Source organism: Apis florea, unplaced genomic scaffold, assembly GCF_048593485.1.
Source record: "Apis florea isolate Af1SG1 unplaced genomic scaffold, ASM4859348v1 contig_2350_pilon, whole genome shotgun sequence".
Classification (NCBI taxonomy): Eukaryota; Metazoa; Arthropoda; class Insecta; order Hymenoptera; family Apidae; genus Apis; species Apis florea.
In genome coordinates this window covers 8127545-8148179 of record NW_028256565.1, presented here as the reverse complement: position 1 = coordinate 8148179, position 20635 = coordinate 8127545, and the positions used below count along the sequence as shown (strand labels likewise).

Here is a 20635-nt window from a genome sequence, read left to right as displayed (position 1 = left end):
GTTTTATGGCTTGGTAAAAATACTGACAGAATTCGACTTGTTCTTTCATGTATTTTTATTATCGCCTATTTTTTTGAATCTGTTTTGATACACGTTTTTTGCAATTCGTAATTTTTAGGCAATTACGTTTTGAAATATGTTTGTTCAACGTTAACACACTTTGCGTGCAGTAGGATAATTGATCGATTTGCTGAAAGCAAAGATTTCGACATCGAGATTATTTGTTTTCAAATAAAGAGTGAGATCTTTCTCGAAATGATAGATAGGTAATCCATTTGTGTTAGATTCCATTATTCTATTATGTATATCTATAATATTTTCGGTGAATTCTTTTAAATCCTTCGAACGATCCGCACGAAACTACGCTAATCAGGAATGCACTCGATAAAACCAGAATACTCGAGTTATTGGCCTTAGAGACTCGATGGGCAGCTACGGCTTGGCCTTGCTGGCTTGGCCTCAAACGCGTAAAAATAGACAAAAGCGTAACTAGCCGAGCGGTGTACAACAAAAGTCTGATGAATGACGCATTAACGTAATATAAATGATGCGTGTAAAGCGTTAAAATTACGAATTTTTTGCTAATATCTTCTATTTTTATTTTACTTTCTCAAAAGATATTACTTTTTAAAAGATATTTCGTACGATGTAACGTGTTCTCGAAAGCAAACAAAGCAAACAAAAATCGAGAAGTTATGTGGACAGATGATTAATCATTGTTTTTTTAACTACAGCTTTATTCCGACTCGTTCCAGCATGCCCCAATCGCGGACAAAAAGAGGCCAGGAAGTCCTCTGTCGGTTCTCGAAGTCGAAGATCCCAAGCAATGTGTTCTCGCCCATTTTATGACACCCCTGGAGCCATTGGATCCTTTGGTCGAGTCTCCTGTTTCCAGGCCGTTGGTCCTACAACGGGATACTGCAGCCGAATTGGTCGCCGAGATCGCACCCTCAGCTTCTCAGAGTATTCTTCTTACGAATATGGAGAAAAATGGTAATTCTGTCTATTTGAAATTACAAGTACATAATGATTGAATTTCGAAGAATCTGTGATTAATTGTAATTTTCAATTGATTTCAGCGGATTTCCCATTCATCACGTATTATTTAATAAACAAGCAAAACACAGATCCCGTTGATTTCTATAACGAGGTTCAATGCGCTGCCTTGAGAAAGTTCGATCCTCGGGATCTTCGATATGCGGCCAATCACACATTGGATCTGTTCAACGAAGTGGCCACCATAGCGAGGCCACCGCTAGAACCACCTGGTGTCAGACCACCGATTCCGTCCACAGGCTATATTGTCTCGATTTTTAAAGTATTCGAGGGCGACGATGGCCTTAAGTTCGAGCAAAATTGGCTCTATTGGACCGGTACTTCGTTCTCTTTTATTAGAATATATTACATCTGATCGTTTTATCCTGTAACAATATTAATTTGCAAATGAATTATTAAATTTTTGTTGTGATTGTATATCTGCTTCAGGTGCCCGTATGATGTACCGATATTTGCCGAAATCGGTGGGCCTGAGGCGAATCACATTGCACAAGTCCATGTCACAAGGCGACAAAATGTACCTACTGATCTGCGAGTGTTCGCAATTGCAAGACAATCTCTCCGCGGCAGCGATATTGTTGCCCGCGTTACGTGCCCGTTTATGCGGTTACACCGGTCTTTATAGACCTTCGGTGTGCTTCTGATTTCTCAGGAAATGCTGACCACGCGCCAACGATGTCACAATAGTCCAACAAAACAGAGCCACTTTATGAATTTTCCATTTCGAATAACAAATCATTTGAAATATGGCTGGTCTTTGTTGATAAGTTGTATCTACTATGGCTAGATACAATGAATATCATAAATTTATGGTATTGCGTGGTTTGGCTGGCATGGTTATAAATTCATCAATTGCAATATTTCAATCTCGAATATAGCAAAACAATTGCTTTGATCAGTAAAAAAATATGAAAATGTAATGGTTAATAAACATAATCTCTGTGTAATAGAGAGTTTTCTGGGGCTCGTTTCGTTGAGTCGCGATAATAGTCTTTATAATATTAGTAGCATCCTCTCTTTGTATGATACGTACACTTTGATCATTTTACAAATTCTCCCAGTTTTATAAAGTTACTTTCTATATATCGCACTGTACTATCGTGGTAATGAATTTCATATGATTATAAAGCATCACTCGTCATTTTATTAAGCCGTACTGCCGACGTTATTATAAATCTCATAATTTCATGAAACGAGCCCTCCTCCTTTACCAGAATTCAAGCCAGCCAATGGGAAAAAATCAAAGATCTATTTATCTCGTGATTTCTAGTCACAACGAAATGGTAAAAAATATCATTAAGGGAGGCACGTTCGTATACGCTTTAGAGAAATTTCAATGATAAATCTGCGCTTCGGGCTGCATACCCGTTTAGCTATGCCTCTGGCCAGTTTGTATTTTTCGACTTTACATATTTCATCCAACATTTTATGCGAGCGTATTCGTTACTCGATAACCGAGAGCAATTTGCATGTATATAATATAGAAATTTGCAAGACACTTTTATTACTACATCGAAGACTATCGATTAAATCGTTAAACTACATATCATATACTCGAAAAACTGTGATATTCGAACTATTACCACATATATCACAACGAATATAACGAGAAATGTCGCGAATACTTCTTAATCAAAAAAAAAAAAAAAAAAAAAAAAAAAAAATACTCTTTGAGAATGTTACATTCTTTTTCGAGATCAGTTAGAAAAGAAAAATCTCAACTTGATAGAACCTTTTCAGATCAAGAATACTTTATAAATATAATCTCCTAATCTTTTAATTGCATTCGTATATTTGATATTACATATCCTTGCCTGGATTATTGATATTCGCGGGTTTTGATTGCAAATGATAGGATTCACGAATGAATTATGATTTCGAATCTAGAATAGCGAAATCAATTGACACAATCGTTTAATTTTTAAATTTCTACTTTGTTGGACGTTAACGATGAGAGAATAGATCTTTTTTTGTCGGGAAAAATAAATAGATCAATCGAAAGACGCGGGAAAAGCTTTTATCAGATCTTTCTTAGGTGCCCGTAGAATTTTTAGAAAGAGGAGGAGTAGCGTAATTCGATATTGTAGTACAAAAGACGAGAAAATAAAAATAAAAACGTATAGTCAATATACGCTTGTTGCATACTGACAATAGCTAGAATGATTGCGCAGGCGCAATCGGTTAACATAGATTTCTAAGAATCTACGGCGTATAACTTATTAAAATACGTCTTTTCGTATTCTGCTAAAACAAAAATGTGGAACAAGATGTCCTTTAAATATAAGATGAATGAATAAACGAGAAATAAACTCGCGATTTTACTGTGATCCCCACGTGTATCGCGATTGAAACGATACACTCGTAAAAATACGTATGCGACTGAACGCGGCACAAGAGACCGCGTGACTGCGTGATTCGATTATAGGTGTGATTGATTGGTTTTGTCCTATTAAGGAAAAACACCATTAAATAACGATTCTTTGTCTGCACAAGTTTATTTATGAAAATACTTTTGCTCCACGTGGGAGTAATGCCTCTTCAGGGTAACATTGCGATCATACCAAGAAATAAAGTTCTATCTGCGAATTCGATCGCGGGATCCTGACAGGTTTCGTCGAACAAAATGAGATTGTATAATACATTGATATTTCGCAATTGCGATAGGATTTATTATATCATGTACAACGAATAATAACAGAATATTAATAAATCACTTATAATATTATATCTTATGGATTGTTATTGCCTTATTTTCTATATTTATGATTAAATATTAATAACCTTTAGGTCCTCTAAATCTTCGTCTTCCATCAATCTAAAATATCATATATATATATATATATATATATATATATATATATATATATTAAAATTAGCTAACTTGTTTATTTGTATTATATCGCTTATTTAAATAAAATACTTACAATTGAATGTTTGCATTCAAAAAATGTTTGACGTATTGCATAGCATTCTTCAGGAACAGATGGATCCATGCTTACAAGACAATCTTTAGGAGTTCGTCTTTGCTATAAAATAAATAAATTCAAACTTACAAGTCATATTTCGAATATTTATAAACATAATATATCGTAAATAAAGGTTAGGATAATTGTAATAATATAATTTCATAACTTACTATTTTACAACAATCTGTTTCCAATAAACACATTTTCAAGCTTGCACGCAAATGAGCACATTTTGATTTATCTTTTAAAGTTTCACCTTCTTCCTGAAATCCAAACATTTTAATATACAGTAATATGAAAATATTTCATGTGGATGTGTTTCATTGTATCATAGAATTAATAGATACCTTAACCTCTCTTTATTTTATAAGAGTGTGTAAGTAAATATAACGCATATGTGACTTGTGAAAGGAATTACATTTTATCAAAATTTAAGTAGTAATTCTATTTAGAAATATTATTTACATTCGAACAATGCTCATGAAAAACGGTAAAAGATAACAAAGATAATTTGTATCAAATAAAAAGTGTAAGGTAATTAACAATCTTAATAGTCGTAAATAATAATTTGACAGATCATATATATAACTCAAATTATGTGTTCTTTTCAAAATTTTCTTTAATAAATTATTAATTTTTTAATAATTAATATTTTTGTGGTTTTAAAATTATATTTGTGTATTTAGCAAAAAGATTTCTTGAAAGACAAATGGTTTATCAACGTGGAAATCAGAGGGATAGTTCCCCACATTATGTCTTTTTATATTCAGATGATGAAAATAGTGAAGATGAAGAAACTGCAAAAATTCCTCTGCAACAATGTAATAAATCATTGCCACGTAAGGTGGAAGTTATAAATGTTCCATTGAAATCAGAAGACACATTACAAGCATTGGCATTACGGTATAGATGCACGGTAAAGTTTAAAAAAAAATCAATTCAAGAATAATTTATAATAAACTTGAATGAGAAATTATATTTTTAGATCTCTGAATTGAAAAGGATCAACAAGATTCACAAAGAAAATGAAATACATGCAAGGAGATTCATCAAAGTACCTATACAACCATTTTCTTTATTGACTGAAACCTTAGAACATGAACAAAAAAATAATCAGTTAGACAGAAGAGAAGTAAGTATATCTACCTCTGACGAAAAAACAGAAAATATAATAATGGTAGATCCATTATTAAATGTGATAAAAAATCCTGTTGTGATTGAATTGCCAAAGGCAGAAATTAATACAATTATATTAAATTCTGTTTGTGAACCTTTATCATCATACAACAATAGTAATTCTTTAGAAATTACCAATTCAGAATGTGATCAATTACTTACTTCAACAGAGAGTAATACAAAAAATCCTCATTTAACAGAAACATTTAGATGTTCTGGTGATGATTGTGGATTATCATGGACACAACTTCTTGGATTTTCCTTATTATTAGGTTTTGCTGGACCTATTATATATATACTTTATATAATTGAATTTTCTTCTAAAAATCATTTGGTTAATCATTAGCTATTTTTTTTAAATAAAAATATATTATATATTGCTGATATAATAAGTACAAGATTTAACAACAGTCATAAAAACTTGCAATATTAATCAGTTAAAAATGACTATATTTTATATGAGTGAGACTATATATAAATTCGAAAATTTGATCTGAATACTATTGCTAATATTGGCAAAAATATATGATATTTAATGAATAAGATATTATTTTTTTATATTTAAACTGTAAAAATGAAATATATACATCAATTTTTAATTAAATATCATAGAGTAATATTAAATAGCACAGTACATAGTGCCTTTGTGATTATTCATAAATTTTTCTTTAATTATGTTAGCATTTAAAAATAGGAATCGCCAAAGATATGCTGATTGGCAGTTGAATTATTTATAAAGATTTGTACAAAAATGTTAATGGATATTATATATCTTATTTTAATTTTTAATAATATTTTGATAATCCACACGATATGAAATTATTTCTGTTGTTATTTATATTGATATTATTAAAAAAAAAATTATATTATATACATTAATAGTATAAGATGATTGTGATGAATTTATGCACTCTATTGATATAATATGCTCTTTTGTAATTAAATATAATGGTCTCTTAATTGACAATAAGTGCTTTAGAATGTAAAAATTATTTTGATAAAATATTTTTCTCGTTAAAATTTATAAAAATATATTTTTTAACATATATATTTATGACTTACTTTATAACCTTTCTAACATTTATTATATCCATTTATATACAAGGTATAAAATATTAATATATTCTGAAATATCATTTTTTGAAGTTACTTGTAATTACAAAACAAATGATAAAAAATTTTGTTTAGAAATGTTTTTATTTAATTTCTAACATGAAAAGATACAAGTCAAGATGATAATTTATGTAACTTCCTTCTTTTCTTCATAATATTGTTGATGTCTCCTGTAATAAAAAAAAAATAAATAAATAAATAAAAATAGAATGTTAGATTTTTTTTAGAAATATATTGAAATAATCTTTTTGAAATATTCAGAATATGATATAATGTCATTCATTTTAATAAATTCAGAAGACCGTCGTTGTTTTCATCATTTTAAAATTTTGTTTTTTCAATAATTTATAAAAAAAATCAATGTTATTATTAATTATAAATTATAATATTTATAACCTTAAAATTTTTTGAAACTTTTTTTAGATCCTGTTCCTTTAGAAACCTTCAGAACATTAAATCTAACTGTCTTGCTAAGTGGTCTGCATTCACCAATTGTTACTACATCACCAATTTCCACATCTCTGTAATAAACATTAATATAATAATATATAATAAAAGAAAAGAAACTATCACAAATGTAAAATTTAATTTTTTTTCAGAAGACGAATAAACTACTTCAAATTATATTTCAGAAGACCGTCGTCATTATCATCATATAATCTTCATAATAACTTTTTAAAATTATTCGAACAAACCTAAAGCAAGGACTAAGATGAACACTCATATTACGATGACGTTTTTCAAAACGATTGTATTTTCTGATATAATGAAGATAATCCCTACGTATAACAATGGTCCTTTGCATTTTCATCTTTTGTACTACTCCAGTAAGAATACGTCCTCTAATAGAAATGTTACCAGTAAATGGACATTTTTTGTCAATGTAAGTTCCTTCAAGCGCCTAAAAAATAAAATTATAATATACTTTTTGAATATTATTAAAGTTTGTCTTTTATAAATTTATTATTTTTCATAAATTATATATTTACCTCACGTGGTGTTTTAAAACCAAGGCCTACATTACGACTGTATCTCATAGGCTTCCGTCTTTTGGGACCTAGACCTTTTTTACGGTTAAGAAAGATCGTGGGTTGTTTTTGAAATGCACGTTCACTCTAAAAGAATATAATACATTTCATTTGAATATTTAAATATTCTAACCACGTGCAGCAATTATATTATCAATTAACCTTCAAAATTTTTAAAATCTTTTAATCAAACTTTTACATAAATACAAATTATGATAATAAAATTAATGTCATGGACAATTATATTTCATAAATAATGAAAATAAATATAAAAAAAGCATACATATCGTTATTATTAAATGCATACGTACCTGATCAGCCATCTTGTTGTATTGAAAGAATGATCGTAACCGGAAAAGTGACCAATATTATTTTATATTTATGAATGTTCAGGTATACCAACATTAGAAAATAAGTTATCATTTTAGTGAGAAAAAAGGTGATATAGGTGATAATTTAGGAATCAGCGCTATCTTAGAGTATTATAAATGAAATTAATATAAAGAAAATAAATACTAGAAAATCAGATAAGAATAGACTATCAGTGCTATCTCTTATATTTGAAAAATATCATCAAAGCAGGATAAGATAGAATAAAAATTTTAACACAATATAAAAGAGACACGATGTTATAGAATTTTATATTCTTCTCAATATCGATTTCTGAAATATCAATTTTGAGAAAAAACAGGATATGCCATCTAGCATGTTACAATTTAAATACGTACACAAAAATAAATCGTTCAAAAAATATAAAATAAAAATCTATAATCTGTTGTATGTAACACAAAAAAATATTGCATATCATGTATATTTTGCATTAATAATTAGAATGAAAATTAAATATTATATACATTATATGTTTGTATGTGTTTTAATTAACTTAATTTGTATATATTCAAACAATTAAAAAAGAATAGAAAACAGTCGATAATTTCCAATTGATAAAGCTATTAGTAGTTTTTAAAACTATCAACAGATGATGCACATAGTCACTTTAAGTCATAAAGAATTAAAGATGTCTGTCACGTATGATTTCAGTTCAGGATCCATACAATCCTTGAGTTGACGCGGCTAGGATAGAGATTTCCTTTCGTTATGAGACATGTTTGAGTGGATTTTATGGTTATCTATGCGCGTGTTCACGACGAAAAATGCGGAATTTTTACAACTACCGCATCTAATAACGCGTGCGCATTCAGTATATTCATATATTGAAATATTATAATTGTCGCCTAATAGTTCAGCCTAATCGTAATTTCTCGTTGATTTCTCCAGTTCTGTTGCTTTTACGTTCTAAGGAATTGCACAATACTTAACATCGAAATGTCTGATGATACGAGTGTACGCGTTGCCGTACGGTAAGTCCGCTTTTTATATTAAAACGTCAAAGCATTAAAGAATTTTTTTGAAAAGACGCTGTAGTGTCGACTAGACTACATTGTCAAACTAACATTAATGATTTTATGCGATGACAGCTTATCACATTAATGATATGCACTTAACTTAATTTCGAAATTTGCGTCAAGTATTAATCGAATTCAAAAAGTTTTTTAATGATTGCAGTACATCTTAATATTCTTATCATTGATGTATATAATTGTATATTTGTTCTCGATGTATTTTATTTAATATTATTTTTTTTTTAAATTTAGAAGTCTATTATTGTAAGTTTAATGAAGAATTATAAAATGTATCGATTCATCATGTTACACTTTCATGATTTTAGAAAATCTTATGTAGACCATTTCGCATTTCAAAATGGTTACAGATTTCTCTAAATATTAGTGAAACAATTATGCAAATTATCAACATCTATGTAATTCCTTAATAATTTTTTTAAAATTAATTGTACATAATTTAGATTTTAGTAATAAATATGTAATAAATTATAAAAATAATATTGCTTTTTCTTTCTATTATCGATTATATATTTTCGTTTATGTTTTCATCTTCTATGTTTCTCGCATTTTTTAAATTATTTTACAATTAAAATTTTGTCAGCATTCTTTTATGCAATATTGCATTATAAATGCTTTAACCATATAATATCTCCTTTTAAAGAATTAAATGCGTAGGTTTTATTACTGGTTGTATAATGAATACTTACATCTTGATTTCTTATGAATGAATTTTGCTTTTCATACATAGTTTTTTTCATCTTTGTATAATTTGTATAATTTATTTTTGTTTGTTTAGTTTTTTTTTATTTATTTTTTTCTTTTTTTTACTTAAATATTAAAAAAATTTTTTTTTTTTAAATCATATTTTTTTATTACGCGGGACTTTTATGTATATATACATAATAACAATTGATGCGTAAAATCGATTATGGCATTTAGAATGTAATTATGATATAATATGAATATAAATACGTTAATTGAACGTATATATATATACATTAAAACAAAAATTAAATTTTATTTTTTTATTTCATATTTATATATACATCTTTAATTAATTATATATATTATGATTATAATATTATAAATTTATAATTTATTGTTATTAACAGAATAAGGCCTCAAGTAGCACGTGAAGTAATTGACATGTGTAGAATTTGTACTCAAGTACCTCTTGGAGAACCCCAAGTCTTTCTTGGACCTGACAAGGCCTTTACATATGATTATGTTTTTGATACTGGTATAGGACAAAGCACAATTTATGAAACATGTGTTGCTCGTTTAGTAGAAGGTGCATTAGATGGATATAATGCAACTGTTCTTGCATATGGACAAACTGGCTCTGGAAAAACATATACTATGGGTACTGGATTTGATGTGGAAGTTGATCAAACTATAGTTGGAATTATTCCAAGGGCTATTAAACATTTATTTGACGGTATTATAGAAAAACAACATAATGCTAGAGAGCGTGCACAAATGCCTCCAGAATTTAAGGTTTGTAATATTTTATAAAATTTTAATAACATTAATAAAAAGAAAAGTATTTTTGTATAAATTAATTTCTAATATAATATATATTGTATTATTTTACATCTTTTAGTTTATATTTTATTTATGTTAAAATGAATTATTTTATATCAAATTGAAATATCTTATAGTATATTATATATTTATAATATATAATATATTTTTTTCTATATAAATAATTTTCTTTATATGTTATAATAGGTTACTGCACAATTTTTAGAGTTATATAATGAGGATTTGAAAGATTTATTAGGACCTGGTGGACCTAGAGGTGGTGCTCGTATTCATGAAGATCCCTCAGGCAATATTCATTTAGCTGGAGTGGAACCTCGAATTGTTACTAGTCCAGAAGAAGCATTAGAATATTTAAGATTAGGAGCATTATCACGTACAACTGGATCAACCCAAATGAATACCCAATCATCAAGATCACATGCAATATTTACCCTATACATAAAACAACAAAGATATATAAAAATTGAAGATCCTGATGCTGATGTTGATACAAGTGGTTCTGAACCTACCAGCGAATTTGAAACTTTAACTGCAAAATTTCATTTTGTAGATTTAGCTGGGTCAGAAAGACTGAAAAGAACTGGTGCTACAGGAGATAGAGCAAAAGAGGGAATATCCATAAATTGTGGATTGGTAATGTGTTGATAATTTTTTAAAAAACTTGCATAATATTTCAATTATCATAATTATTTTTTGCATTATAGTTGGCATTAGGTAATGTAATTTCTGCTCTTGGTGATAAAACAAAAAGAGCTTTACATGTACCATATAGAGATTCAAAACTGACTAGACTACTTCAAGATTCACTAGGAGGTAATAAAATATTAAAAATGTTAAGTATTAAATTATAGAATAAGTATTTTTATGTTTGTATTAAGATATTAATAAAATTGATTGTAGGTAATAGTCAAACAGTTATGATAGCATGTGTTTCACCAAGTGATAGAGATTTTATGGAAACTTTGAGTACTCTGAAATATGCAAATAGAGCAAGAAATATAAAGAATAAAGTTACAATTAATCAGGATAAGAGTTCAAGAACAATTGCTTCTCTCAGAAGAGAAATACAACAGCTTCAATTGGAATTAATGGAATATAGACAAGGTAAATGGATATAAAAAATTGATTTTTGTGATATATATTTTTTATTTGAAAAAGTGACAAATTTATTTATTTTTATTTTTTCTTAGGTAAAAGAGTTGTCGGAGAAGATGGTATAAATGATGCTTGGCATGAAAATCAAATGTTAAATAGTGAATTACAAAGCCTTCGTACTAGAGTTAAAGCTCTTTCAGAAACAGTTGAAGCATTGACAGCAAAAAATGTTCTTCTACAAGCAGAAAAAGCTGCTGGTCAATGGGTATCATCAACTGGAGAAAATCCTGAAGTAACAAGTTTAATACAAGGATATTTGCAAGAAATAGAAGAATTAAGAGCTCGTCTTTTGGAAGCTGAAGCTATGTATCAACAACTGAAGAAACGACAAATTCAGGTATATATAAGAATTCATATAAAGTAATATTAATATTATTTTTCTGTGAAATAATATAATGTTATCTTTCTAAAATTAATTTCTCAATAATTTTTTAATTTCTATATAATTTATATATATTTTTTATATAGGTTAATGCAGCAAATCCTTATGGTGATTCAGGATACATATTTCATAGTGATTCTACATCAATATTAAATGATGCTAAGAAAGAATTACAAAAAGAAATTGAAACATTAACTGCATTGAAAGAACAACATACACATACTATTAATATTGCTGGTAAAACAGGAGATGAAGCAGAAGGTGATGATATAGAAATAACTCAGGATTCTGTTAGTGAAGATGATTCTGATGATGATTCTGATAGAAAAGGTATATTTTATGTGTACAAACATATATGTAATGAATATATTATATTATTTATGAAATTTAAAAAAAATGATTACTTACAAATAATCATTACATGTAATGTTTTTGTAGAAGAAGATGAAGAAGAGGCAGCTATGGGTCGCGAATTGGAAGCCTTAACATCAGATATTGACGTAAAACAACGATTAATACAAGAACTTGAACTTTCTCAACGACGTTTACAAACTATGAAACAACATTATGAAGATAAACTTGCTCAATTACAAGCTCGAATTAGAGATACTCAGGAAGAAAGAGATAAGGTATTACAATCATTACAACAGCAACCAACACCACCAACAGAAAAAGTAAAAAAATTACGTGATGAATATGAAAAGAAACTTTCTGCTATGCAAAAAGAAGTGCGACTTTTGCAATCTGCAAAGAAAGAACATGCGAGATTACTCAAAAGTCAATCTCAGAATGAAAACAGATTAAGAGGTCTTCGAAATGAATTAGCGGAAATGAAACGAGCAAAAGTAAAACTTTTGAATAAAATGCGTGAAGAAGCGCAGAAACATAAAGAAAATGAATTGAGACGTAATAGAGAAATAGCACAATTACGTAAAGAAAGCAGAAAGAATGCAAATATGATTCGGACGCTTGAAGCTGATAAAAGAATGAAAGAAGTAGTACTTAGGCGTAAACAAGAAGAAGTATCTGCATTAAGAAAGCGAGATAGAGGGCTAAGTCAAAAAGCAGCGGGTAGAGCACCACCTAAATTAATCAATCCAAAAGCATTAAAACAAAGATGGCAAACATTTGAAAGAACTATTGCCAAGCAAGCATTGGCTAAACAAGCAGCAGCAGAAACTGAGAGAGAAATGGAAAGACTTCTACAAGAACGAGAAGAATTAGGCAGAGAACTTGAAAAGCTTCAAAAACATAGAAATACTATTGCAAATTCGAGAGGAGACACAACCGATATAGATGAAGAAATTGATAATGTGAAGAGTAAAATTAGTTATTTACAGGTAATTTTTTTTCTTATATTATTATAGTATATAACTATTTTTACTTTATTTTATGTTATTTATTATAGGATAGTATTTCCGAATGTCAACGTGATATGATGGAAATGGGAGATGGAGAAGGTGAAGGAGAACCTGGTGTTGAAGCTCTTATATCGACAATTCAGTCAGTCGACGAAGCTCAATATTTATTACAAAGAATGTTAGCGTTTACTGTTGAGCAAAGTTGCGTAGCTGCTCAAAAGCAACTTGAAGTTCGAGACATGGAATCGAGATTAAATCAAGTTGCACAAGAAAGTGATGTGCAACATCAATTATTAGAACATGTATTACGAGATAGAGACCTTTTATCTCTTACAAATAATCATCATAACACAATGAATTATAGTCCTCCTAGTTCACGGAGTTCATCACCAGATAAGTAAGTTATGTAATATTTTTTAATATTTTTTTGAATAAATAATTTATTTAATCCAAAATATTAGTGAAAATTATAATCAAGTTATAATTGGAGAGGAAAAACAACGCAATAATAAGGTTCGACGAAGAACTACGCAACCTCAAGAACTTCTTTATGGAGTACAAGCTAATCCAGATAATTTAAGAACTGAAGAACAAAGTCAAAGTCATAACCATCCACTTACAAGAGTACCTAGTGCGCCTGGTAGTTTAAAGTAAGTTCAATTATTTTCTAATTATTTGTATATCATATAATTTGGTATACAAAATAAAAAAATTTTATTTGTAAGAGGATTGGTCTTAACTAGAAGTCATGGTAATATAACTGGTGGATCTCCGACTTTAAGTCGACGTGATAGTACATCACCAAGACCGCTGCGACGACCACTTCATCCTGGTGGAGGCTCTATGTGAGTGATAATTCTGCAGCACGTTTTAATTTTCATATTTTTTGTATATCTTTGTGTTGATGCCTTGTTTCATGCACTATTGGTTAAATTTCTTTCATAAAAAAATCTGTACTATTCATAAACAAGTGCATTAATTGATATCTTCATCATGTAATTTTAATTGTTTTTATTTTAAATAGTCAATATAAAACAATGACAATTTCTTTTATTGTAACTAAAAAGAGAAAAATTATTGAAAGATTAATGAAAGAAAAATATGTATAAAAAAATTGATTTATTTCATTAATTAAAACATTATTATTATTTTTATTATTGTTTTTATTATTGTTTTTCATGAAAATTTGTTTTGTTAAATTTTGTGTAAATTCAAATTAATAATTCATAAGATTAATAACATATGAATTGTTATATTAAAAGAGAAAATTTAATTTATATGAAATTCTATTCTATTTCATGTATAAGATGCATTTGAAAATTCTTAAGTTTTTGGAAGAAACTTAATAATATTAATACTTTATTTATTGTTCTTACTATAGGTATTTTATTAAATTTGTTTTAATACAAAATAATTTAATGTATTATATTTATATATATTTCTATCTTTTTTTCAATATAAATATATGTATAAATGTCGTTAAAATTTCTATTTGTATGAAGCATATTGTTTCACCAAAAGATTATAAATTTGTATATATGTAAGCAGTCATTTTGTACACATGTCAATTAATAAATAAAAGCACAAACACTTAAGGTGCACTGACCTATAAAAATATTTCTGAAAAGCCCCTTGGTGGATTATTATTTATTTGTTTATTTTTAATATTTTTTTGTAATAAATCATGATGTGTATTGCTTATAATTAATTTTCTCACATATTTGTTATTAATTGTTATTAAATATTTTTTTTATTTTTCAAATACTGATATATAATATTTTTTTATATTGTATGTAATTATAAAAAATTAATATTATATAAATTCATACACTTATGATTCAACAATATTGTTACTAATTATATTCAATTTATGATTATATCTTATAATAATGCACTTGCATGATCTATCTTGTTTCAAAGCAATATAGTTCATCCTGGATTAAAATAAAATTAAAATACCCAACTAACACGCTAACATAACAAACCCTCAACTAGGGAACAGGTAGCACATACAGATGTGTCATCACCTCCTGGATCTCCAACTACATACCGACGATTCAATAGTCGAGAAGAAAACGTTTTCTCCAGATTGACTGCAAGTCGACAACCAACATCGACAGATCCACAACCTATGAAAGGAATTATTTCTCAATATCAAGGCAAAGTAATAATAATATGAATATAGCATTTTATTAAATATATATGATATTTTTTATATACATAATTTTTTTAGACACAACCACGTGCAATCTTACAATGTACTCATGTAGCTGAAGGACATAGTAAAGCAGTTTTGACTATATGTGCAACTTCAGATTTACTTTTCAGTGGTTCAAAAGGTATATGATGTAAAACAAATTTTTGAAATTTTAAAAGCAAATTCTGTTTTAATATTATTTATAAATTAATTACATATATTTTTAGATCGAACTGTAAAAGTATGGGACTTAGGGACAGGAATTGAAAATCTTACATTAAGTGGTCATCCGAATAACGTCGTAGCAGTGAAATATTCACCAATTCATAATTTATTATTCAGTGTTTCTTCTGCTTATGTGAAGGTCTGGGATTTACGGATTGGCAACAATTGTGTGAAAACTTTATTTTCCTCTGGTCAAGTTCAAAGTGGGCCAATTACATTATCAACTCCATCTAGAATGCTCCAAGTTCCTGTTGGTGAAACAACTATCAATGATCTGGTTCTTAGTATAGATGAACAAGAATTATATACCGCATCTAGTGATAAAGTCAGAGTATGGGATCTTCGTAAATTAACACATATTGGAAGACTAAGTACACCACATACGGCAGCAGTAATGTGCTTAGCTGTCGCAGATGATGGTAGAGTGATAACTGGCAGCAAAGATCATTTAATATCTCTTGTTGAAGCAAATGCATCTGGACAATCAGTCAGTTTAGCACCACCACATTACGATGGCGTTCAGTGTTTGACAACATGCGATTTAACATTATTTTCTGGTATATTTACAAATGATTTCTAATGTTGATTAATATTTTTAATATGCACTTGGAATATTTTTAAAACTTAATGAACTTTTCTAATGATGAATTTTTTTCTAGGTTCAAGGGATATGTGTATTAAACGATGGGATCTAAGCAGAATGGAACTAGTCCAGTCATTGAATAATGCTCATAAAGATTGGATTTTGGGTTTATGTATGATTAATAATGGATCTGTAATGATATCAGGCTGCCGAGGAGGAGTTTTAAAAGCATGGTCTATACCAAAGGATCAAGCAGAATGTATTCCAATAGGAGAAGTTAAAGCACATAATACTGCTATTAATGCTGTAATAACTAATCAGCAACATGTTTTTACTGCAAGCAAGTAAGTATATTTTTTTGTATTATCGCTTATATTAAACTGACCCGAAGCATATTGGAAATATAATATAAATAACTGCAATGCAAAAATTGTATATTATTTTAAATTTGAATATTTTCATTTGAATATATATGTATGTATATATATATTTTAATTATATATAAGTATATACATATAAATTAAAATGTCTGCTCGGGTTCAGTACTTATACTATTTTTTTTTGAATAGAATAACATCTTAAATGTTGATTGCAGCTCTGGAGAGGTGAAGCTGTGGCGTATTCCTGATTCCTCCTTTTCCATGTCTATTTCCACAGTTTCCCTTTAACTTATTTTTTTGTTTTGTTGCATAATATTTCTTTGCATTTATAAATTGTTAATGTGGTAATGTGCATGCTTGTCCAAACACATTTTGTTATTTTATAAAAATGTGCGGACATGTTTATTATAAACACATGCCATTAATTTCATTGGCTAATATTTATACATTTATAATATTTTCGAAATATGTTCAATATAATGAAAGGATATGAAATTATGAAATCATAATAACTTTATTTTTTGCTTCAAATGCTTTAATATGTGATTATATATTCGAATGTAATTCAATGCGTCTTAAATTTCTAATAATTTATTGATGTTATTATACATTAGATTTGTTAAGCATAATAATAATTTTTTTTTTTAAGATTCATATTTCTTTTCTTGATTAATCCGCATTTGTATTTATCAAAGCTATGTATCAGTATTGCTTTTTAAAAGTGTTTGTGCAAATTTTTAATGAAAATTTATCACTAATAGCGTGAGTGCTGTTATGAATGTATTCTATGTAAAACATTTGAATGAATGTAGTAAAAAATAATACTTTGTTATAATCATTAACTTGTAAGTTGATGAATATAAAAATTTAATTTAATTTTTTATTACTTTGCTTCTATGTTGTTTACACTCCAATTTGGTGCTTTGCATGGTCACCAACATGAAGTGACGGAACGGTGAGGCTATGGAGCTACTATAAGAGAGATGCAAGAACTTTCCAGAGAAGCAATTCATTAAAAAGTTAATATATGCACTTATTGAAAGTGTTTTGTATAATACAAAAAACTACACGTTTTTATTTATTTATTAATTTGTTTTAATTAATTTATAACGTTGCAGATAATTAATGCGAGAATTTATAATGATAATGCATCTGACTTATTGCCTACTAATTTTTTTAATATATATTTTAAATATTGTTTAAGTTACGCGTGTACTGCCTTAATGAATATGAGCATTTAATAGGTATAGAATTTATAAATGTAATTTTTAAATAACAAAACATTTCTATAGTATATAGAAATATGAAGTCCAAAGACTTAATATAAAAAAAATTGATTCTGCAAAAATTAAGTGCATTATCGCGAATTAAGTATAAGAATTAAACAAATTTACTTAATAAGGACAAATTTGGTATTATCTAGCATTTATTTTATTATGAACATGAAGGTGGTAATAATTATAATATTTACTCTTAGTACAAACAATAATTGTTGATTAATACTGTACAGTCTGAGGTTTTTGTAGGTCCCAAATGCTTGATATTGTCAGGGTTGGCTGTTATTTAGTTTTCTTCTAAAAATTTGAAACAGTATTATATGTAATTATACTTGTAATTAAAAAAATAAATGGACTAATAATAATATTAAATATACTTTTTTTTGGTAAAAAATACATATAAAATAAATTTATACCTCTTCTTCTTTTTATGTGTTGTTAATGATTCTTGGCCACTATCATCTGCACTTTCTTCTGATTGACTACTACTACTACTACTTGAAGAACTGCTTGATGAACCACTCGAAGAATCACTAGCAACACCTGTATCTTCTTTTACATCTATCGTTTCAGCAAGTGCTGCTAATTCTGATTCTTTATCCCTGAGTACTTTTAACCATTTGCGTGATAATTTTGGTCTTCCTCTTACCTAATATTATTAAGTAATATTATTAAAATATAAAAACATATATATATAATGTATGTATATAACAAATATATTTTCATAAATTCTTACCGTTTTATGCCATACTACTGGAAAATTTGTACGCGAACAAAAATTTTGAGTAACTGCTATAGTTTCATCAAGATTTAAAACAACATGCCACCAACCACCAGGAACAAAAACAGTTTCACCAGGATTTTGTAAAATCTCTATTGGCAAACAATCTTGTGGCCATGTAGGCAATTTTGTACGTGGATAAATAATAGAAAACCATGTAATAGCTTCATCTCTTTGTTTGCCACCTTCAGCTGCTGATACTTTTAAAAGATCTCTTGGAGTATGTGTAGGAAATAAACACCATCGTTTATGTCCAGAAATTAATGCATTCCAGGCACTTGTTCCTAATGGATCTATATGTATGCCTGTACCTGTATTTATATTATTTATTCATAATGTAGTCTTAAAATAATTGTTTAAATAAAACAGTTTTAAATTAAATGCATATTTTTTTAAGCATTTAATAATTTTTTGATCTTTCGAATCTAGAAGAAAAATATTTACCAGATCTTGCAGGTCCCATAACGAACCAGCGATATGGTGGTCTTCGATGTTCACCCGCATATTGAAAAAGATCGTCACGGAAATATTTAGGAATAACATAATCTTCTAATAATTTTTTTCGTCTAGGATGTTCACCAAAGGAACTATCAAAGATATATAAAGGCGAATCATCTTCATTATTAAGCATATAGCGTACATAATATTTCATTTTCATTTTTACACTATATCCTTCATTGTCTTCGCCACATTTAAATTTTTGATTTCTATATTTTTTTACTAATCTCTATATTAATAAAAAATTATTAGAAAAAGATAATATTAATATCAAGTATAGTATCAAGTATATTTTCTAAATAAGAAACAAAATAATTTGATAAGTATATACCTCTATAGTCCACTTATATTGGGCTTTCCAACCATTTTGAACACCTTGTATTATCACAGGCTTGTAAGGTTTCTCATATTTTTCTATAAATTCCTCTGTAGATACTTTGGATTCATCAATACGATCCACATTGTCCGTAAAATTCCAAAAAGATTCAAATTTTTTGCTGTAGCCATGTTGGATCCAAGCTGCCTTATCACCAAGTTCTAGAAGAAATATTTGATTTTTGTATAGGAAAGAAAAAAAGTGATTTAAAAAAATAGGACATTTTAATAATATAAAAATAATAGATTACATTATAAATAATGAAGGTTTATTAGCATTTTTATGTATTACTGATACTATATAATAAAGAATATTTAATGCTTATACAACAATTGAAACGGTAAGTTATTTACGTATAAGTGCATTGTATTATATTGTTATCGTAATACTTTCAGTAAATTTGGAGTTACATCATCCAAGGTCGGCAAAGATAGTTCGGTCTTGTATCACATATCCAAATTCTGTTTATAACGACGAGCGTCACAAGAAGACAAACGTTGTCTCAATTACTTCTAGTCATACTAGTAATATAAAATAATTCGTGAAGAACAATTGTTTGTTAAAAGTAATTTACGCCCATATCACGTCAACGTATAGGTTATAAATTAGGTTATGACATGTTTACCTGGTCTAGCTTTCCTTTTAACCTCTTTGATCCTCTTTTTAGCACGGTGATCTAATTTCAGTTCATCCATCATGACTACACGTTTTTTATGTTACCTAATTAGACTATTCTCTTTTTTAATATATTTACAATTTACAATCAAGAAATAAGTGTAACACGTCATTCAGTGGTAACTGTACTTTTTAGTTCACATAAATGCCGTAAGGTGCATTAAAATATCACCCAATATTTTCACATAAAATATATGAAATATTAACTACTTTTTTGTTAATATTTTAAAAAATAATAATCTTTAATTTTAACTTCATGTTATGTTCTGTCAAATATATTTTCAATGTGTTATGCAGCATTTTTATTAACTATAATAAGATAACTTTAAATAATAGAACTAAGTTCTGTATATTATCTACAGAGGCGCTGATTCTTGAATGCAACTGCCTACGTGACAAATACCATGTTCTGCCAATAGGTCATTCTGTAAATGTAATTGCACTTCTAGAAATATCGA

At 28.1% G+C, this 20635-nt stretch overlaps 6 protein-coding genes across 15 annotated transcripts in view; 3 read left to right on the top strand and 3 right to left on the bottom strand.

Moving 5' to 3' along the window:
• Nucleotides 1-3781, top strand: part of LOC100870116 (uncharacterized) — a 29319-nt gene extending 25538 nt beyond the window's left edge. For 4 of the 5 annotated variants that reach the window (XM_086904495.1, XM_086904492.1, XM_086904494.1 and 1 more), the window contains 3 exons: nt 735-993; nt 1080-1373; nt 1486-3781. In XM_086904495.1, coding sequence (XP_086760621.1) covers nt 735-993; nt 1080-1373; nt 1486-1700 — 768 coding nt within the window. In that variant the 3' untranslated portion in view covers nt 1701-3781. The remainder of the gene's footprint in view (nt 1-734; nt 994-1079; nt 1374-1485) is intronic. The other variant, XM_086904493.1, reaches the window with a different exon arrangement.
• LOC100865596 (cytochrome c oxidase assembly factor 5) lies at nt 3694-4428 on the bottom strand. Its single transcript, XM_003696252.4, has 3 exons — nt 4193-4428; nt 3981-4082; nt 3694-3871 (listed from the first exon to the last, which is right to left on the bottom strand). Exons 1-3 carry the CDS (start codon nt 4298-4300, stop codon nt 3830-3832), a joined length of 252 nt encoding a protein of 83 aa, XP_003696300.1. The 5' UTR covers nt 4301-4428; the 3' UTR covers nt 3694-3829.
• Nucleotides 4193-6246, top strand: LOC100865712 (lysM and putative peptidoglycan-binding domain-containing protein 3). Its single transcript, XM_003696253.4, has 3 exons — nt 4193-4556; nt 4709-4938; nt 5008-6246. The coding sequence occupies exons 2-3, from the start codon at nt 4732-4734 to the stop codon at nt 5542-5544; spliced, it is 744 nt and encodes a 247-aa protein (XP_003696301.4). The 5' UTR covers nt 4193-4556; nt 4709-4731; the 3' UTR covers nt 5545-6246.
• Nucleotides 6247-6376: 130 nt separating this feature from the next.
• RpS11 (ribosomal protein S11) lies at nt 6377-7678 on the bottom strand. Its single transcript, XM_012490314.3, has 5 exons — nt 7651-7678; nt 7301-7426; nt 7007-7212; nt 6708-6832; nt 6377-6481 (listed from the first exon to the last, which is right to left on the bottom strand). Exons 1-4 carry the CDS (start codon nt 7660-7662, stop codon nt 6709-6711), a joined length of 468 nt encoding a protein of 155 aa, XP_012345768.2. The 5' UTR covers nt 7663-7678; the 3' UTR covers nt 6377-6481; nt 6708.
• A 58-nt stretch (nt 7679-7736) lies between these two features.
• On the top strand, nt 7737-18219 carry Klp31E (kinesin-like protein 31E). 5 transcript variants are annotated; one of them, XR_015291022.1, is made up of 17 exons: nt 7737-8700; nt 9855-10239; nt 10474-10920; nt 10992-11100; nt 11188-11391; nt 11478-11779; nt 11911-12154; nt 12263-13164; nt 13233-13582; nt 13647-13835; nt 13911-14030; nt 15181-15349; nt 15419-15524; nt 15610-16164; nt 16267-16534; nt 16786-17589; nt 17689-18219. XR_015291022.1 is itself a non-coding variant. In XM_086904473.1 (17 exons), the coding sequence occupies exons 1-17, from the start codon at nt 8666-8668 to the stop codon at nt 17694-17696; spliced, it is 4449 nt and encodes a 1482-aa protein (XP_086760599.1). In that variant the 5' UTR covers nt 7737-8665; the 3' UTR covers nt 17697-18219. The 5 variants fall into 5 exon arrangements, 4 of the variants coding, with proteins under 4 accessions (XP_086760599.1, XP_086760597.1, XP_086760598.1 ...); XM_086904473.1 differs by having other exon boundaries at nt 13929-14030; nt 17516-17589; XM_086904471.1 differs by having other exon boundaries at nt 17516-17589.
• PSR (bifunctional arginine demethylase and lysyl-hydroxylase PSR) lies at nt 17984-20543 on the bottom strand. Of its 2 annotated transcripts, XM_003696249.3 has the most exons (6): nt 20128-20543; nt 19458-19663; nt 19073-19355; nt 18584-18939; nt 18264-18496; nt 17984-18144 (listed from the first exon to the last, which is right to left on the bottom strand). In XM_003696249.3, the coding sequence occupies exons 1-6, from the start codon at nt 20198-20200 to the stop codon at nt 18117-18119; spliced, it is 1179 nt and encodes a 392-aa protein (XP_003696297.1). In that variant the 5' UTR covers nt 20201-20543; the 3' UTR covers nt 17984-18116. The 2 variants fall into 2 exon arrangements, with proteins under 2 accessions (XP_003696297.1, XP_086760622.1); XM_086904496.1 differs by lacking the exon at nt 17984-18144 and having other exon boundaries at nt 18215-18496; nt 20128-20394.
• Between the last annotated feature and the right edge of the window lie 92 nt (nt 20544-20635).